Here is a 19,947-nt window from a genome sequence, read left to right on the forward strand (position 1 = left end):
CACTGTGTATTCTAAAACCACTATACAACTGTACTCTAACACCACTGAACATATGTGCTCTAATACCACTGTGCAGCTGCACTGTGTGCATTGATTTATATGTGGTGTATATCAGAATCAGAATACTTTATTGATCCCCGAAGGGAAATTGCAGATGTTACAGTTGCCCGATTCAATACATAAAAATAAAATATATGTTAAATATATCTATTAAATCTATATATACACATGTATAAATATCACGATACATATGGTATATGTTTTGGGAAAGTTTCTTAATGGTTCAAAAGTGGTCATATACTTTGTTTCTGAGTTTCCTGAATGAGTGCTTACAGGGATGGCACTGTTTTAATACTGTTTAACACTGTTTTAATACAGCTTTTCACTAGAAGAGGTACAGGACCTAATGCTGATGAAAACGGTCAGTTGGAGCTGCTCTGTGGAATAGAAACACCTAAAAGGGCTGGTACCAGAACAGCCATGTCTAATCAGTTCACTACAACAGTGACAATGAAAACTGATCCTAGACCAGCACTCTCACATGGGTGGAGGTCAGCGGGTGTAACCGCCAGCATTTCTGCTGTGGGCAGCTTACGATCAATATCGACACCACCAGGTGGCGCCTGAATCTACAACTCTCTTAAAAAAAAAAAAAAAAAAAAAAAAAAAAAAACATTTTGAAACAATTAGACAAGAAAATTGTCCCATACCATATATCCCCAACAGGGCCTGAAACCCAACAGCCCATTGACTGTGGTTACAGTTTGGCACAGAGTTTAAATACCAACAGTTGTTTGCAGTGCGTCAGCGCCAACAGTGTCTCCCTGTTCATTCTTTCGTTGGCACTAACCAGCCGCCTCCTTCCTCAGCTCACAGCCGCCATGTTCCCGAACAACTTACCCCCTTTTTGCAGCACCCACTGTTTCCATGGTAACCAAGCAATAGCACGGCAGCGGTTTATGTTCTGATCAGTCCTACTGTGTAAGCAGGTACATGACGCACGGGTCCAACTAATGTCTGTCAAAGACAGATCTGGGATCAGTTATGTCTGTTCTTTAATGCTGGACTCTGAAAGGGATGTTCTTCTACCAGGAGCACACGGCTCAAGGCACCTACGTGGCACCAGACTGCACCAGCATTTATAGGCCTGTTCAACTATTAGCAGGCCGATGTCTAGCCAGGGATTCAGCAGTTTTGACTGCCACGCTTACGTAGAACACTGACTGCAGACTGCAAGGCAAAGTCTGGCTCTCACGCTAAAGATCTGTCAGAGTCTGGCTCTCACGCTAAAGATCTGTCAGAGTCTGGCTCTCACGCTAAAGATCTGTCAGAGTCTGGCTCTCACGCTAAAGATCTGTCAGAGTCTGGCTCTCACGCTAAAGATCTGTCAGAGTCTGACTCTCAGGGTACAGATCAGTGAGAGTCTGACTCCCAGGGTAAAGATCAGTGAGAGTCTGACTCCTAGGTAAGCATGGGCTCATTTTTGTGGTGTACCGGTACATTTCATGGTTGTGGTGTACATTTTTGTAGTGCACATTTGAGCCTTGGGGGGAGGCAGAACACACTTCTCTGTCCTGTGTTTGGGGAAAAATTGAGTATTTAAATTGTGACTGTGGAAATCGGTTAACAAGAGTCCACCACTGAACTTATGACCTAACCAAAGACTGAATGAGTTAATAATCTATAAGATCACATTTTTGTTAATAGTAATAACAACATTATAATTGCACAGCTATGTAATAGCTGTATAAGACACAGTGTCTAGCCTTATTGTCATTAGAGAATCGCTGAGCCTAACCTGCTAATGTTTGGTAGTCTGCTGGACAAATGCACCAGCAATTACAACCTTTTAAACTTTAATGTTCCAACAATTAAAAAAATCCCAACAGAGTATATTTCTGAAATCAAAATATTTAATAGGTACATACCAAGTATAATACCATGTATAAAATTTCAGATCACAATATGAAGCCATGTTACTGCAGAGGCAGGGTATGCAGCAGGTAATGTTTGCCACATCAAGAGAGCTAATGATTAAAATAGAACAGTAGCTAAAGGAGAGAATAAAACGGCATACTCAGCATTATTGGAAATTAGATGTGTTTTTTCCTCTTTTCAAAAATTTTTTTTTTCCTTCTTCGTAAGTGCAAAAAACAGAACACAGGTGGGCGAGAAGCAGAGCGTTCACATGACTACAGAACCGGAGGGAAAGGGTGGGGGCGGGGCTTATGGAAGAAGGGAGGGGGAATGAGGAGTGTAGTTGGAGGGAGGGTTTGGGTTAGTGGGGGGAGGGACTGGTGAGTGTGTGGAAATGAGGCAGGAGTGTTGGGTTGATGATGGGAAGGGGAATGTGGGGAACGGGTGGGTTAATGGGGAAAAGGTGTTGGGGAGGGGTTAGATTAGTGTGGGGAATAGGGGTGTGGGAGGGGTTAGTGTGGAGTTTAGGGGTGTGGTAGGGGTTAGTGTGGGGAATGGGGGTGTGGGAGGGGTTATAATAATGTGGGGAATCGGGGTGGGGTGAGGGGTTGGATGTGTGTGGAGAATAGGCCCTTTTCACAACAAAGCGGAAATATGTCACCGCCGGGTAAATATATATATAACGGCCCACCACTAATTATAATATTACGAATGATACTGACAGCTTTAGTTAACAATATCTAGCTAGGTTAGCAAGCCAAGTAACGCGTCAGTTATTGATTGTTTGGTTTACATCAGTATCAGTCAAGTTCATGACACACACCAAGTTATTCCTTGCTATGGGAATGTGAGACTAAGTGTTATTGTTTATTCAGTGTCCAATATAGTCGACAGCAAAGTGATAGTCAGAGCTAGATGCTACCGATCAGAGCTAGATGCTATCAGATCAGAGCTAGATGCTATCAGATCAGAGCTAGATGCTACCGATCAGAGCTAGATGCTATCAGATCAGAGCTAGATGCTACCGCAAATGCTCAAATTTTCCACAACCTCCGACTCTGGTGGACGAACGTCTACTCCCAGCCGAGAGCTTGATCTTTCAAATGTGGACACCCTTTGAGCAGGAACATGGAAACTGTTCCACTGAAACCGGCTGGGAACAGCACCAACTTTTAGTAGCGAGCTTCCTGCTATGTAGTCTGCAGCAGTGAAATGCTGGCTACACACAAAGGTACTTCCCCTCCGTATCACAAAGTTTTCCCCTTCATCTCTCCTAATTGCACAAACCCATTTTCTTTTCTGCTTGTCGTCAGCCGGAAAACCATGGAAACTGAGATACGGCTGTTTTTGCTTCGAGTTCGAACACTGGTACACTGCAAAAGCTCTTGTTCTTGGACTCTGCCATTGTTTACTGCTTAACGGAAGTAACTTTACACTGCGACGAGAGCTTCCGGAAGAAAAAATGCGGAAGTGTGAAAAGGGCCTATGTGCAGGAGTGGAGGAATGGATATATTACTTGGGTCAGGGGTTGATGGGATATGTGGGGGATAGGGGCAGGAGTGGTGGGGGAGGGGCCAGAGAGGATGAAACCAGGTTTTGTGCCAGCGCTGTGTGCTGACACAGGGATTACAGAAAACCCTGCCCCCCCCAAAACAAATTAACAAACAAACAAAATTATTTATATTGTGGGGAAATGCAGCACATCACAGTTTGCTGTAGAGAAGACAACATTTTTCCAGGAAAATTAAATCCTTTAAAGAAAAGGACAACATCACAACAAAGAAACAAACCAACAAACAGATAGCACCCTCCACACCCTCACACCCTCACACACGTGCACCCTCTCACACTTGTGCTCTCGCTCCCTCTCCACGGACGGGACAAGGTGGTGTCGCAACTGTGCAGCCGACAGAGCAAGAAGAAAGTCAGACGATAGACGAGACTTCGAAGACAAGAGTTGGACGAGAGTTGGACAAGAGTTAGAAGAGAGTTAGAACAGAGAAGAGAGATGAGAGTTAGAGAGGTTTGCTCTTTGTGACCCCAGACTGAACCCGAGGGAAGCAGCAGCTACTCAGGAAGGCTTCCAAGGAGAAATGCTGAACTAGGATCAGTATTTATCATGACGTCCAGACTGAGACAACTTAACTAAGTGTGTGAAGGTGGACGGCGGGATGCGGTGCCTAGTCACGCCTCCCTGGTTTCGTACACGGCTGGTTCCAGGGCGACACAGCGTTTTTCTGACACATCACCATAGACAGGGTAGAAACCTGATCCGAGATCAGCGTTTTTCTGACACATCACCATAAACAGGGTAGAAATCTAATCCGAGATCAGTGCTCTTCAACAGAGCAAGTTTAGGAATGCAGGCCCTGGCTTGAATCCTAAAATGGCCCATTTACTCTGTCCTCAAACAGCACGGCTTTTAAACACCCGAGAGAAGTCAGGCGGCAACACAGCCTGCTGCAACTTAATACTTCTGAACTCAACAACCGACCGACACTTTGGTAAAACATCGACAGAAAGAAGTTGAAGGCGTGATTATTGCTGGCCAGATTAAATAAAAGTTTATGCCTTCAACTGTGCGCCTGTAGAGTTCATTGAAAAGATGCTCGAACCTGTCAAACAGGTTTTTAGAGTCGATTGAATTTCAGTAAGCGAGTCTAAAAGGTGAATTGTATTAAGGTATTAACTTCAGTTCACTACCTGAAGTGACTGCATCTAAGTGACCTGAATAAATTTAATCATCTAATAGAAATTTTAATTCCTAAATGAGACAGCTACAGTGCTTTTTACGTACCAATTAAAATGGCTGCAACTAGCAGCTGTTTTCTGTCCTGAATTCGGGTTAGGGCTATCCCTCTGAAGCAGTAAGGATGCCACATGAATGCTGCAGTGTCCCTTTCCCCAACCCTACACCCTATACCCTATGCCCTACACCCTACGCTCATCCTGTCGGAAATGCTGCAGGAGGCTACAATGCTGTCACCAAACTCTCACTGGGACTTTAAAGGGCAGTTTAACGCAAACACTACAAATCTAAAAACAGTGAATGCAAAGTAATGTTGCCGGTCATTAGCATGCTAACAGTCATTAGCATGCTTACTGTCAATGCTAGTATTCATTCACTGTTGCCAGATTAGCACTGCTGATTAGCGCAACCTCCTTTTAAGCTTGTTTCAGGAAGAAAGGGTGTGGCAGACACTACGTTTGACAGTATAGTCAGGCATTATCTTCAGGGTTAACAACCGTAGGAATATAATTAGCGTTAGCATTATCTTAGCCCCATTCTCAGCAGATCCACTGATTTGTTTGGGAGCGGAATCCATTTGTAGTTCTTGAGCACTCCTATGAAGGAGGGTCTTCCAGCTGAGATGAAGGCAAGGGAACACGTAAGCAGTGAAGGTCCACTGTCCATGGGGTCGTTGTCATGACGATGGCCTTGGTGTCCCGCTGTACACGTTAGGCTGGTGTTGATGGGAGTGAGGACGGTGTGCATGTGTGTTCTGACTAGATGTGCTTTGTGCGTGTGTGTGTGTCAGTGTGTTACATAAGCTTTTAGGAATTAGTGCATTGTGTGTGTGTGTGTGTGTGTGTGTGTGTGTGTGTGTGTGTGTGCAGGTGTGTGTGCGTACAACTGCCTGTTGACCATAAGTGCCTTTAATCTGCTGTGAGTGGTAATTCTGTCCATTCCCTCTGTGCTGTCTCATCGGCCCTTGCTGTATCCAGGGAAGAACTGGTCCAGGATCAGCTGCAGGCTGTGGTTCAGCGGCATGACGTGGTCTTTTCCCAGGTCATGGCGACAGGCGGGGCAGGTATACACCTCTGCCCGAAACGACCTCTGCAGACAGGTCTGGGGGGGGGGGGGGGGGGACAAAGGGCACAGGCGACATTATGAGCTGACTCACAGATCCGAGATCAGTTTTAGCACACTAACATCTGCAGAGAGCTGTCAAAACAAGTAAGTTCACAACACCAGTACAATACAACAGGTCATACTGCTAATGCTGGCACATTAGGTTTTCTAAACACCTCTACGCTACGCTAATACAATCTCCAGCCAATAGCAAAGTCTGAATCATTCAAACGTAGGGTGTGTCGCAATACCTAATGAGCTAATGCATTCCCAAGATGCAGGCTGTCTCGATGCTACCTACTGAGATACCTTATTTTGGCCAAAATACAGAATTTTGAATTGCTTCTCAGCAAGGGAAGCAGCACTGTGCATTTACATTTACTTTTATGGCATTTGGCAGACGCCCTTATCCATAGCAACTTACATTTTAATCTCATTTTTATACAAGTGAGCAATTGAGGGTTAGGGCCTTGCTCAGGGGCACCTCAGTCATGTCTGGGAATCGAACCTGCGACCCTCCGGTCACAAGACCAGTTCCCTAACCGCCAGGACATGACTGACTATGCTTGCTTAGAAACAGCAGACAAAAACAGTTCAGCCAGTGTTTTAAGCAATTTACAAGTAAAAGTTAATCAAATAAGTCACATTTTGTAATACAATATGATTTTTAAATATAACACAAATATATTTTTGCTTGAAATGTTAGGTTTGCCAATCGCCATTTTAGCTACAATTTCTGTTATATTGAAAGATTAGCATGTTACCATCTGCTTTTAATATCAAGCTGGCTAACAAACATCAGAACTTTTAGTAAGCAGATGGAAGATGGTTTGGAAGATGGCTACGTAGCTAGCAAGCTAGCTACGTTGTTGGTGCATCATTGAGTTAGTTAGTTTACGCTATGTAGCTAGCGAAGTAAATGCAGATTAAATTAATTGCTCTCTAATGCAGTAAATTAATTGCTCTCTAAATAAAGTGTCTTATGAGGTTACATGATGGTTACAAAGCTGTCAGTTGTCCATGCTAGGTAATAGGTAATAATGTTATTAGGTAATAATGCAGCACGCACACACAAACACGCACACACATGCACGTATATGTATGCCTGCACACTAGACACACTCTCACGCACAAGGACACACAAACACACACGCACCTTGCAGACGTTGTGTTGACAAGGTGTTGTGATGGGCTGGAAAGCAAGCTCCTGGCAGCACACACACATGAAGATCTGCTCCACCTTACGCAGGAAGTTCTGTAGGACAACAGGAAGTGATGCATCACTGTCACTACAAAGCTGAACACACACTCATCGTGTTCACTACACTCACACACTGCACTAATATAGGGATATATATTCACAAACAAATTACCTTCACACCCAGGTACAATGCTAAACCACAATCACACATGTACGCGCGCGCACACACACGCACACACACAAAGTCTAATTTATTTATATTGTGTGTTCTTCACTAAGCAGATTTACAAAATGCAGCTTTACAAATGTTTGGGTCTAGATCCCTAATGAGCAAACCAATGGTGACTTTGGCACTGTGTGTATGTGTGTGTGTGTGTGTGTGTGTGTGTGTGTGTGTGTGTGTGTGTGTGTGTACCGGTCCCTCCATGAGGAAGCCCAGTGCTTCATCCCAGAGTTTCCTGTTGGCTTGGTCCTCCTGTATGAGAGACCGCTGCTGTTCAGACAACACAAACGCCTCTGCATCCCTCAGCCTCTTCACCCTGGGCTCCTCCGGCTCCTCACAGACTACACGCACACACACACACACACGCACACACACGCGCGCGCACACACACACACGCACGCACGCACGCACACACACACACACACACACACACACACACACACCCCAGACACACACACAGTCAAACAAACATGTACACACACACACATGTACACGCACAAACACACAGTCACGCACACACACAAACACAGACATGTTGCTTAGAAGAATGCATTAGAAGAACCCCACACAAACACACACCATTACCCACACACCTACAACCACACCCTTTCTACACACATCTATACCCTCACACACACACACACACACCCACACACCTACAACCACACCCTTTCTACACACATCTATACCCTCACACACACACCCACACACCTACAACCACACCCTTTCTACACACATCTATACCCTCACACCCACACCCACACACCTACAACCACACCCTTTCTACACACATCTATACCCTCACACACACACCCACACACCTACAACCACACCCTTTCTACACACATCTATACCCTCACACACACACCCTCACACACACACCTACAACCACACACCTACAACCACACCCTTTCTACACACATCTATACCCTCACACACACACCCTCACACACACACCTACAACCACACACCCACACACCTACAACCACACCCTTTCTACACACATCTATACCCTCACACACACACCATTACCCACACACCTACAACCACACACCCACACACCTACAACCACACCCTTTCTACACACATCTATACCCTCACACACACACCCACACCCCTACAACCACACCCTTTCTACACACATCTATACCCTCACACACACACCCTCACACACACACCTACAACCACACACCCACACACCTACAACCACACCCTTTCTACACACATCTATACCCTCACACACACACCTACAACCACACACCCACACACCTACAACCACACCCTTTCTACACACATCTATACCCTCACACACACACCATTACCCACACACCTACAACCACACACCCACACACCTACAACCACACCCATTCTACACACATCTATACCCTCACACACACCTACAACCACACCCTTTCTACACACATCTATACCCTCACACACACACCTACAACCACACACCCACACACCTACAACCACACCCTTTCTACACACATCTATACCCTCACACACACACCATTACCGACACACCTACAACCACACACCCACACACCTACAACCACACCCTTTCTACACACATCTATACCCTCACACCCACACACCTACAACCACACCCTTTCTACACACATCTATACCCTCACACACACCCACACACCTACAACCACACCCTTTCTACACACATCTATACCCTCACACACACCCACACACCTACAACCACACCCTTTCTACACACATCTATACCCTCACACCCACACCCACACACCTACAACCACACCCTTTCTACACACATCTATACCCTCACCCACACCCACACACCTACAACCACACCCTTTCTACACACATCTATACCCTCACACCCACACACCTACAACCACACCCTTTCTACACACATCTATACCCTCACACACATACCCTCACACACACACCTACAACCACACACCTACAACCACACCCTTTCTACACACATCTATACCCTCACACACACACCATTACCCACACACCTACAACCACACACCCACACACCTACAACCACACCCTTTCTACACACATCTATACCCTCACACACACACCCTCACACACACCCACACACACCCACACACACCCACACACACACACACACCTGTCTCTTTCAGGGTCCCACCGTTGCTCTGTACTTGTCCATCCTTGTTCACTTTAGGCTTCTCTTCTATTTCCTCACTCCCCTCTTCCTCCTTCACACGCTTCACCGGGCGGATGGTCTTGGGTCGGCCGCGGCCCCCGTGCCTCTTCCCCCGCGATGAGCCCCCTCTCACCCCCCTCACACTGGCTTCCCTCTTATTCTTATTGGCCATAGCCTCCAGATAGCCTGGGGGATACTGAGGAAAGAAAGGTGTGTGTGTGTGTGTGTGTGAGAGGGGGGGGGGGGGGGGGGGGGGGGAGACAGGGAGAGAGAGAGAGAGAGAGAGAGAGAGAGAGAGAGAGAGAGAAAGAGAGGGAGGGAGAGAAGATGGAGATTCTAGTATAGTAGGTGTATTAAGTATAACAGGTGTAGTAGGTATGGCAGGTAAGGTGAGTGTTGTAGGTATAGCAGGTATGGTGAGTGTAGTATGAATAGCAGGTGTAGTAGGTATGGTTAGTGTAGTAGGTATGGCAGGTATGGTGAGTGTATTAAGAATAGTAGGTATAGTAGGCATGGTGAGTGTAGTACGTATAGCAGGTGGAGTAGGTATAGTAGGTATGGTGAGTAGTAGGTATAGCAGGTGTAGTAGGTATAGTAGGCATGGTGAGTGTAGTACGTATAGCAGGTGTAGTAGGTATAGTAAGCATGGTGAGTAGTAGGTATAGCAGATGTAGTAGGTATAGTAGGTATGGTGAATAGTAGGTATAGCAGATGTAGTAGGTATAGCAGGTGTAGTAGGTATAGTAGGCATGGTGAGTGTAGTATGTATAGCAGGTGTAGTAGGTATAGTAGGCATGGTGAGTGTAGTATGTATAGCAGATGTAGTAGGTATAGCAGGTGTAGTAGGTATAGTAGGCATGGTGAGTAGTATGTATAGCAGGTGTAGTAGGTATAGTAGGCATGGTGAGTGTAGTATGTATAGCAGATGTAGTAGGTATAGCAGGTGTAGTAGGTATAGTAGGCATGGTGAGTGTAGTATGTATAGCAGGTGTAGTAGGTATAGTAGGCATGGTGAGTGTGGGTGATGAATCCTTACCTGCACTCTGAGGCCAAGCTTCTTACTGCGCTCGAGCCCTTCGGGGGTCCACGGGGCAGGCTCGACATCATCCCGCCTCAGCAGGTACCGCCAAACCAGGAAGCCACACTTCCCGATCTCTGGCCAGTACTTCACCACCTGGAAGAGCCAAGGAGCACCTCGTTTAGCATAGCGCAAAAACATGGCAAACACACGTCTGTTCCCAACTGCTGCAGTTCCGACTATTTGATAAGCAGTGAGGAACAAGACTAAGTAATGGTGTGACACTACAATTATATTACAGACAAAAAACAAAGCTGTCTCTCAGATAAAAGATTTAATAAATGACACGACTGAGCGTGTCGGTTATTCGGAGCACAAGGAATGATTACAACTGACAGCTGGGTGCAGGTTCTTGTGTCTGTGTACGTGTGAGGTAAATGAAAGAGAGAAAATGAAAAAGAGATAGATACACACACACACACACACACACACACACTCTTTACATCACTTCAATTTTGTGTATTGCTTTGTCATACCTGCATAATCAGTCATCCCAATAAAGAATTATTAAAGTAGTGAATGAAACGAATAAATTAAATGAATGACGTGAGAGGAAGAGAGAGACAGAGGTAGAGAGACAGACAGAGAGAAATGATGTAATCAGGAACTATTGCTAGTCAGTGTCTCCCTCATAACTTTAGGAAAACAATAAACACCGCACAAAATCGCATTTTCTGAAGGTCTATTATCTCTGCAGGAACAGAGGAATAACTGAGACGGCTGGCTGCTATGACGATAGCCCTGTCCCAGCCAGTGACCTCCATCAGGCAGTGGTGGTGTTGTATGTGGCCGTTTATGTTTCGTTTGCGTTCCCACATGTTTTCCGTTTGGGTTTTCTGCCATGGCCCACTAGGTGGCGCATGTTCGCCGTCGCCACACCTCCCATGTCTGCTTATGTCATTCCCTTTATAAACCCTTCCTGACTGTGTGATCATCATCAGGCACAGAGAATGTTACATTGGCTTCCTTTAGTTCTGATTAGCCCAGTGTCATGTTCTCTCCTTTCTTGGGTTTAAACTCTTCAGTTGGAGATTCAGTTTGTGTTCTCCTTGTTTCCTACATGTTTGAGCAAAATTAGATTTTTTAAATGAATACACATTCGGATTTCAAGTGGAGACACATTTGCTCACGTAGTTTAAATACATGCGGATGAAATTTCACCACCATACAATGCAGATACAAGGCGTGTGTTTAAAATGGCCAAGTGTAAAGAGGGTGAGAGAGAGAGAGAGAGAGAGAGAGAGAGAGAGAGACCTTGCGTTATTATGCATTTTTGGTGCTCACATTAGGATGTAATTTGCCATATAAGAAGTTACACATAAACACAGCTAGGACACACTGTGATCAGCTTACAATCAGCTCACTCAAACCACAATCCGAGGTGGCCAGATACAGATCTAGACCACATTTCATAGATCACATTTAATACAAGTAAACAGATCTAGATCACGTTTAAAACAAGGGTAAAAAAGAATGTGCTTTCATTATTTGCATACAATTATGAAAAGGCAAATGGGTGCGTCTGGTTTAGACAATGATGGCATTGACCACTGCAGAAAGCAGCTGTGAAGCAAAAAAAAAAAAAAAAAAAATATATATATATATATATATATATATATATATATATATATATATATATATATATATATATATATATATATATATATATATAAACAAATCTCCTCCTCTGCCAGCAGTCAGTCTACTACCTGCTTCATCATTCAGAACTGGAGAGTCTTGCCGTATACTGAGCAGATGGATATATAAATATGAGAACAAGGTGTAGTAAATAATGTAAGGGATTGTTAAGAAAATAGGATTATTATGATAAGATATATATTATGAATTAAGAGTATGTAAAAAAATAAATAAATAAATAAAATATATATATATATTAAGCGCATACAATAAGACATTTGTCGTATTGATAGACTTTTAAAATGTTCTTGTGCAAAGGACAATCAGAATTAAAGTCATGTGGAGAGTGCAAATGCAGCTAAAAGCTTGTGTGAGTTCTTATGTGTGTTAGGTTGCCTCACACCATCACACGTTTGGTGTCAGTGGTGGTCATCCATAGGCGTGATGCACAGAAGCTGTTTCTGAGTCTGGTGGACCTTGACTTCACACTCCTGCACGTTTACACTACTGCTTGCTGGTACGTGTTCTGACCCTGGTGAGGTAAATGTCTTCAAGTTATGAAGAACCAGCTCCTGTGATGGTTCTGTGATGGATCTGTCTTCTCCACTGAAGAGCCTACAGAAAGACGCTCTCGACAGACGCCTGCTGAAGTGTCTCAAGTGGACGTGAGCTGGAGCGGTATTCTCAGGAAGAACTAGCATTGCTCTAACTTCTTTAACAGATTAGATGTTTTGTGGGACCAGGTGGAGTCATCGCTGATCTGAATGGTGGGGAATTTGAAGGTGTTCACCCTTTCCACCCCTGCCTCACCTGCGGGTGGCGCTGTTTGCTGCAATGATTCCCTTAACCTTGTTGGTATTTAAGGGAAGATAGCTGTGCCGGCACCATGCCACCAGATTGGTCACCAACCGTCTATATGCTGACTCATCACGTCCGGTGATCACTCCAAGGACAGTGGGATCTTCAGGACATTTATTTGATGCTGGTGTTGGCCTGGTAGGCAGCATGGTCGTACGTGAAGACAGCGTAGAGTGTGAGACTCAACACACAGACTTCCACATTTACGGTTTGTGTGCTGGATGTACAGCTGCTGATTCTAACAGACTGAGGTCTTTATGTCAGGAGGTTCAGCACCCAGTTAGTTCAGCACTACAGAAAGAAGTTAGTAGTCTTGGATGTCAGTAGTCTGGGCATATGGGGCGTTTTGGTAGGCACTGAGGTTGGCTGGCAGGCACTGGGACAGATGACTGGGCTCTTCTTAGGGAGGAGCATGATGGTGGTGATCTTAAACCAGGTGGGCACAGTGGCTTAAGCGAGGGACATGTGGAGGATGTCTGCATGGACACCACCCGGCTCTAATGAGGATGTCCAGAGTGCCTGCCTACACACACACACACACACACACGTCCTCCTCAGGGTCTTGCTCGCTCCTGCTGATGAGACTGTTGTGAACGATGTGAATGATGCACTCTGGGTGCCCCCGTTGCCATGGCACCACTCGCTGGGCACAGAAATGATCAGCTCCTCTGGCAGTGAATCAGTTTTGTGTATCAGTAGTATTGTTTGTGTGTCCGTAGTGTGTTGGTATTGTTTGTGTATCAGTAGTATTGTTTGTGTGTCAGTAGTGTATTGGTATTGTTTGTGTGTCAGTAGTGTGTTGGTATTGTTTGTGTATCAGTAGTATTGTTTGTGTATCAGCAGTGTGTTGGTATTGTTTGTGTATCAGCAGTGTGTTGGTATTGTTTGTGTATCAGTAGTATTGTTTGTGTATCAGCAGTGTGTTGGTATTGTTTGTGTATCAGCAGTGTGTTGGTATTGTTTGTGTATCAGCAGTGTGTTGGTATTGTTTGTGTATCAGTAGTATTGTTTGTGTATCAGCAGTGTGTTGGTATTGTTTGTGTATCAGTAGTGTGTTGGTATTGTTTGTGTATCAGCAGTGTGTTGGTATTATTATAATGCGTGTTAAGTGTGCAATGATCTCGGTGCACGTGGCCATGTGATGCAGCCTAGAAGTGGATGAGAATCCAAGTGTAAATGGAGTCCAGACAAAGTATATCCAGACACCATCCAGACAGAAATACATATTCATGTAAGGAGTAAACAGTCCCATAGAGACAGTGAGAGTGCATATGTCTGACCTTTTATGTAGAAAACAAACAACGGCTATTAACAAAAACACAGCAAAATGTAGCAGCAATTTCCCAATATAGCGAATTTGAATGAATTTTTTCTGATCCTTATAAGGTGTGGTCACCACAGGTAGGGACCGGTGTTCTGGGGTATCTGCATCTCTGCAGCACGGACCATGGCAGACCCTGCCTACGCTGTTTTCTGACGTGCCCTCGTGACCTCTCACCTGACCACCAGAGGTCATCTCTGCAGTAGCTTCTAGATGCGTTTAACAGCTCATGATTAGCACCAATAATATGATCTGTTGTGATCATATTGTGAGCATTAACAGTCACTAGCCGTTACAGGTCCAGGCAAAAAGGTTCCTGTAGACTGGGCTGATTTGAACCCTGACTGGAGCACACCTCATATCCAGTACCGACAAAACCATCCAGAGGCAGATCAAATCACGAGTCTGAAGCAATACACATTTTTGCAAAACATGCCAAGTTTGGTGTGCATGTTTTTTTATGTCTGTTTGAGTGTTTGTATGTTTCTCTGTGAGTGTATTTAAGTGTGTGTGCAGGCATGTTTATTTATAGAGCACATTTCTTGCTTGATGCAATTCACGATGCTTTACAAATAAAACAAGAAATGTAAGACAACTCATTCAAAAGAGAGAAGACAGCACCAACCCTGAGAGTTCAGAACAGTGTGTTTAAGCTTTTCCGGGCCTAGCACCGACACTACGCTCCATCAACTGAGGAGTTGTTCCTCTGGGCCTAGCACTGACGCTACAGGCCATCAACAGAGGAAGCCTATGATCAACTAGTGAGCTGAGAGATCTGCTGGGACTGTGGCGTTTGAGCAGGTCGGGCAGATGCACTGGCCCTGAGTCATTCAGTGATTTATAAACCAGTGACAGTACCTTAATGACAACTCTGAAGTTAACTGGGAGCCAGAACAGGGGTGAGGTGTCCTGTACTTCCAGTAAACGCTCTGGAAGTGTTTGGATTATTGTCTTTGTAGTAAGTGCGGCAAGGACGCCATTACTGTAATCGGGTCTGCTGGAAATGATGAATGTTCGGAGTTTCTCAACCTCTTGTTCTGACATGAAATCTTGCTCTGACTCAAGATCTTTATTTCTCTCTCATCTCTATTTTCTATAACAGAAATCACAGTTTTACCTTTATTCAGCTGACTGGTTCTGGCACTGACAGTGTATAGTAGGTGTGTTTGTGTGTGTTGGTGTATTAGTGTTTCTGTATATGTGTGTTTGTATGGGTGTTTGTATTTGTGTGTGTGTGTGTGTGTGTGTGTGTGTGTGTGTGTGTGTGTGTGTGTGGGGGGGGTGTTTCACCTTATATATCCCATCATAGCGATTGCCCTCTTCAGGGGCATACTTGCTTATTCGCCTGCCCTTGGAACTTCGAATCACTCTCACTGGTTTTCCTGCCCGCCAATTACGAGACTCCGCCCCATCCTTATCGTTCAAAGGGGCATCACAGTTGAGTGCCAGTGCCCTGAGAGGTCAGAGGTCATATTCTATGATCAAGATAAGTCAAGCTGAACCCCATGCACATAGCCACAATCATGATAGAAACAAACAACATAAACTAAACAAAAACCAAACAGACAAAACAAATAAACAAAAACAAACAACACTCTGATCAGACTAATCAGTCCTACCAGGAGTTCGCGGAGTTTTTTGTGATTGTTGCGGTCTAAAAAATTAGCTTTTTTTGTGATTACATTGCAATATGGAGTAAATGTTGTATGGTTTCCTCTATTTAGTAATCCATTTTTATTATATATTTACCTATTTATTTACCCATGTATTTATTGTCCATTTATTTATTTGGATCTCCCTATGGGTATTATGCTTCTTATCCTGTGTTTACCCCTGGTTTTAACACTTCAAGCAATGATTTTATTTCTCTTACTCTAGTTTGGGCAGGAATGATCCCTCTCAAGTTTTTGTATGCCCGCCCCCTGAAACACAGGTGTTGGGACAGAGAATGCACAATGATCCCTCTCACTTTCTTGAAATGATCCCTCGAAGTGCAACAGCTCGGTGGCAGAAATGGACTTTCTGTCTCTTAAAAGACTATGAAAAATCACTTGGAGTGGATGGGCTGGTGCTAGAAATGTTAAACTTGTTGGAAATACATGTATGAACCCATCGTTGTGAAACAATAAAACACTGAGAAAAAAAACAGTTTACCCCGCTTTCATGTAGTGTACTGGGATACTGATTTCCCGATCTTCTTGCCGTTATTTTCGTCGGCAAGTGTGAAATGTTCGCCTCGCTCATGCTGCTTTCAGTCTGCCCCTCTTGAACGTATACACGGAAGTAAGGCGGGAGTTTGTCGATGTCACATCAAGACGACATCAGTGATTGGTCAAATTTGCGGGAAAGTTGCGGTGATTGGCTGAAGTTGCAACACCGCCCTGAATTCACGGGGTTTGCTTAAATTTGCGTTGAAGTTGCAAATCGCAACATCGCGAGGGTCTGACTAATTAATGCTGCTTATGCTACAATGATGAGAACAATCGTTAATAAACCCCCAAGTGCACCACACACCTGTTCATGTGTGTGAGGGTCTGATCAAAGGAGTGTTCTCCAATACGCTTGTTTCCAGAGAGGTCACGTCCTCCGCTGCCCGTGTAGGTGAACTCATCTCCTCTGTCCTGGAACAATCAGAAAGGTCAAAGGTCAAAGCCAGGATCAAAGTTGGGAGAAGCTGTCCTCTAGACGGATAACCAAAACCCTTATTCTAACCATTATACAAGAAAGCTTTCTACAACAGCCTAACATCACTGCAGACCTGAGACCAGTTTTGGTGAAAGAAATGTGTGTTAACTGATCTGGTTACATGTCCTTCAGGCCTGTCCTCTTCAGAACGACCAATCAAAACGTCTCCTTACTTTTTTACATATGAGGCAAAGGATTTTAGTTATTCAACAATCAATTGGAAAGAGTAAGAGAGTAAGAGAGAGAAAGAGAAGACATTAAGGAGAAGAAGCGAAGACAAATTCATCCACAAAGTCCTAACAGCACCCAGCAATTCAAGGACTGAAAGAATGACCTCAAAAAGAGACATTACATTATGCAGCACTCCCCATACATACACCCCCCATACACTCCCCACAGTCACTAAACCACAGTGTTACTCCCCTCACAATGTCACATCCCACACACTGTCACTCCCACACACTGCCACATGCCTGTGTTACACCCCACACAACGTCACTCACCACACAACGTCACTCACCACACACCGTCATTCCCTACACACCGTCACTCACCACACACTCACCCACCACACACCGTCACTCACCACACACCGTCACTCACCACACTCTCACTCACCACACTCTCACTCACCACACTCTCACTCACCACACACCGTCACTCACCACACACTCACTCACCACACACCGTCACTCCCCACACACCGTCACTCCCCACACACCGTCACTCACCACTTCATCCTCGAAGCCACCAGCCAGCACCAGTGAATACGATCCGTCGTTACTGCGTCCATGGATACCACCAACGTGAGGCCGATGCACCCCTGCCTCACTCACCTACATCAAGACCAAAACAATCCATCCAATCCAAACATCCAACCAATTAATCAGATCACTGACCAGAACCAGGGTCCAACAGACGGCAGAACTCTCTCTAGTGCTGCAGGACAGCCAGACATAAATTAGTCCAGTTCTATTTCACCCCTGGATCTACAGGTCCAGGGCAGTAGTTCAAGACCGCAGTACAATTAGTGGTTAGGAATACTGACCAAGTTTTATATGTCGGTACATTTTCACATACAGCATGTATTTCAATGTTGTATAATGTATTAGATCACTTTCACACTACGGTTCGGAGCAGGACCCACTTGTTCCGTGAGTCCGGTACATTTGGTTAAGTGTAAAAGCAGTTTTTGTGCCCAGGAGTGATCCCAGTTCACCAATCTTTGGACCTTCTGAAATCGGTGGTCTGGGAGTCGTTGTGCGACCTGATCCAGGTGGGGAAGCGATCCTCTCACGGCATGTGGGCCTCGTGATTGGCTCATTCAGTAACGTGACTGCTTCAACATATTATTGTCACACTTTTCATGTGTCACTGCACTGTGCTTCATGTAGGCCAGCCATACGATAGTCCGTGTTATCGCTACTGGTCGACAGCACGTGCCTAACAAAATCACACTCTCGTAGGTTTGGTGCACGCTTATTGTGACAAGATCAGGAGTGTGGGTACATTGTGAAAAACGCACACGTCATGCTGGCCTACATGGCTAAACTCTCTCCTACGATAACACCTCGTAAAGTACTGTTGATAATGAGCCCAGAACGGCTCCACGGAGCGAACTTATTTGGGTGTGAAAAGGGTCTTAAAGTCACATGGCCTTAGCTGGTTGCTCACCTGCACACGGAACTTCCAGGTGGTTCCGACCGGAATGCCAGGAACGGGTCCATAGTGATTGGAGGGAACGATGGTGCATTCTTTAGTTCGACCCACACACGCCATTCCCTACAACACACACACACACACACACACACACACACACGCTTACTTAAGTTACCGGTAGATCTCTTACCTTGTCCTAAGGTCATGTGCAGTGAGAGTAGATGAGAGTGGACCCCATGTCCCCGATGTCTTCAGACAGGACCTAATTCAGACAGCTGATACTGACTGTGCAGACAGGAACAGTGGAACACGAGTCTGCTCTTAGGACGAGGCGGTGTTCTTACAGCTTAACTGCTGACAAGTCATTACATGCACCAGTACTTTCCCAGTACTTTCCCAGTACTTTTCCAACAATTCATATATGAAAACATGAAACATCCAGGTACAAATGGTGATAAGTACAGAAGTGTTGCAAGGCTGTCGGACTGGTGGGTTTAACGGACTGCAGTTTGTTCCAGGAATGAGTGATGTGATTTTACTCCAGTGTTTCCAGTAAGAACAGCTAGAGTCTGATTCATGAGGACCAGCAGGAGTCAGCGCATAGGAGAGGAAATGAGTCACTGAGGACTCTAGGGTAACACACACACACACACACACACACACACACACACACACACACACACACAAACACACACGCGCACACACACACACACAAACATACACGCACACACACACACACACACATACACACACTCACTCACACACACACACAAACATACACACTCACACACACACACACACACACACACACACATGCATGCACACACTCACACACACACACACACACGCACACACAAACATACACACACACTCACACACACACACACACACGCACTCACATGCACACACACACACAAACATACACACGCACGCATACACACACACACACTCACGCACACGCACACACACACAAACGCACACGCACACACACACAAACATACACACGCACGCACGCACACACACGCACTCACACACACGCACACCCATGCAAACACGCAAACACACCCACGCAAACACAAATACACACACACACGCACAAACGCAAACACACACACACACACATGCAAACGCACAAACATACGCATACTCTTCAAATCTAGGGTAACACACAGACACACACAGACACACACATACACACAAACATACACTTAATCTTTAAATCTAGGATAACACACACTCACAAACACACAAACATACACATAATCTTCAAACACAGACATGCACACAGACATGTGAACACAACAAAATATACATACATACATACATACACTCCTGAAGTGGGCCACCCCGAGACCCCTG

The 19,947-nt window shown here is 45.0% G+C and overlaps 1 protein-coding gene across 2 annotated transcripts in view; it reads right to left on the reverse strand.

Annotated features, from left to right (window-relative positions):
* Positions 1-1,893: 1,893 nt before the first annotated feature.
* Positions 1,894-19,947, reverse strand: part of uhrf2 (ubiquitin like with PHD and ring finger domains 2) — a 60,656-nt gene continuing 42,602 nt past the window's right edge. Inside the window, exons 8-16 of one of the 2 annotated variants that reach the window (XM_076980302.1) lie at positions 18,604-18,711; positions 17,661-17,765; positions 16,759-16,865; positions 15,535-15,697; positions 10,386-10,523; positions 9,332-9,545; positions 7,387-7,535; positions 6,927-7,025; positions 1,894-5,767 (exon numbers count right to left, since the gene is read on the reverse strand). In XM_076980302.1, the coding sequence (XP_076836417.1) occupies positions 5,621-5,767; positions 6,927-7,025; positions 7,387-7,535; positions 9,332-9,545; positions 10,386-10,523; positions 15,535-15,697; positions 16,759-16,865; positions 17,661-17,765; positions 18,604-18,711 (1,230 nt within the window). In that variant the 3' untranslated portion in view covers positions 1,894-5,620. Of the gene's footprint in view, positions 5,768-6,926; positions 7,026-7,386; positions 7,536-9,310; positions 9,546-10,385; positions 10,524-15,534; positions 15,698-16,758; positions 16,866-17,660; positions 17,766-18,603; positions 18,712-19,947 lie in introns of both variants that reach the window. The other variant, XM_076980301.1, reaches the window with a different exon arrangement.

This window comes from Brachyhypopomus gauderio, chromosome 18, assembly GCF_052324685.1.
Source record: "Brachyhypopomus gauderio isolate BG-103 chromosome 18, BGAUD_0.2, whole genome shotgun sequence".
In the NCBI taxonomy this organism is placed as follows: Eukaryota; Metazoa; Chordata; class Actinopteri; order Gymnotiformes; family Hypopomidae; genus Brachyhypopomus; species Brachyhypopomus gauderio.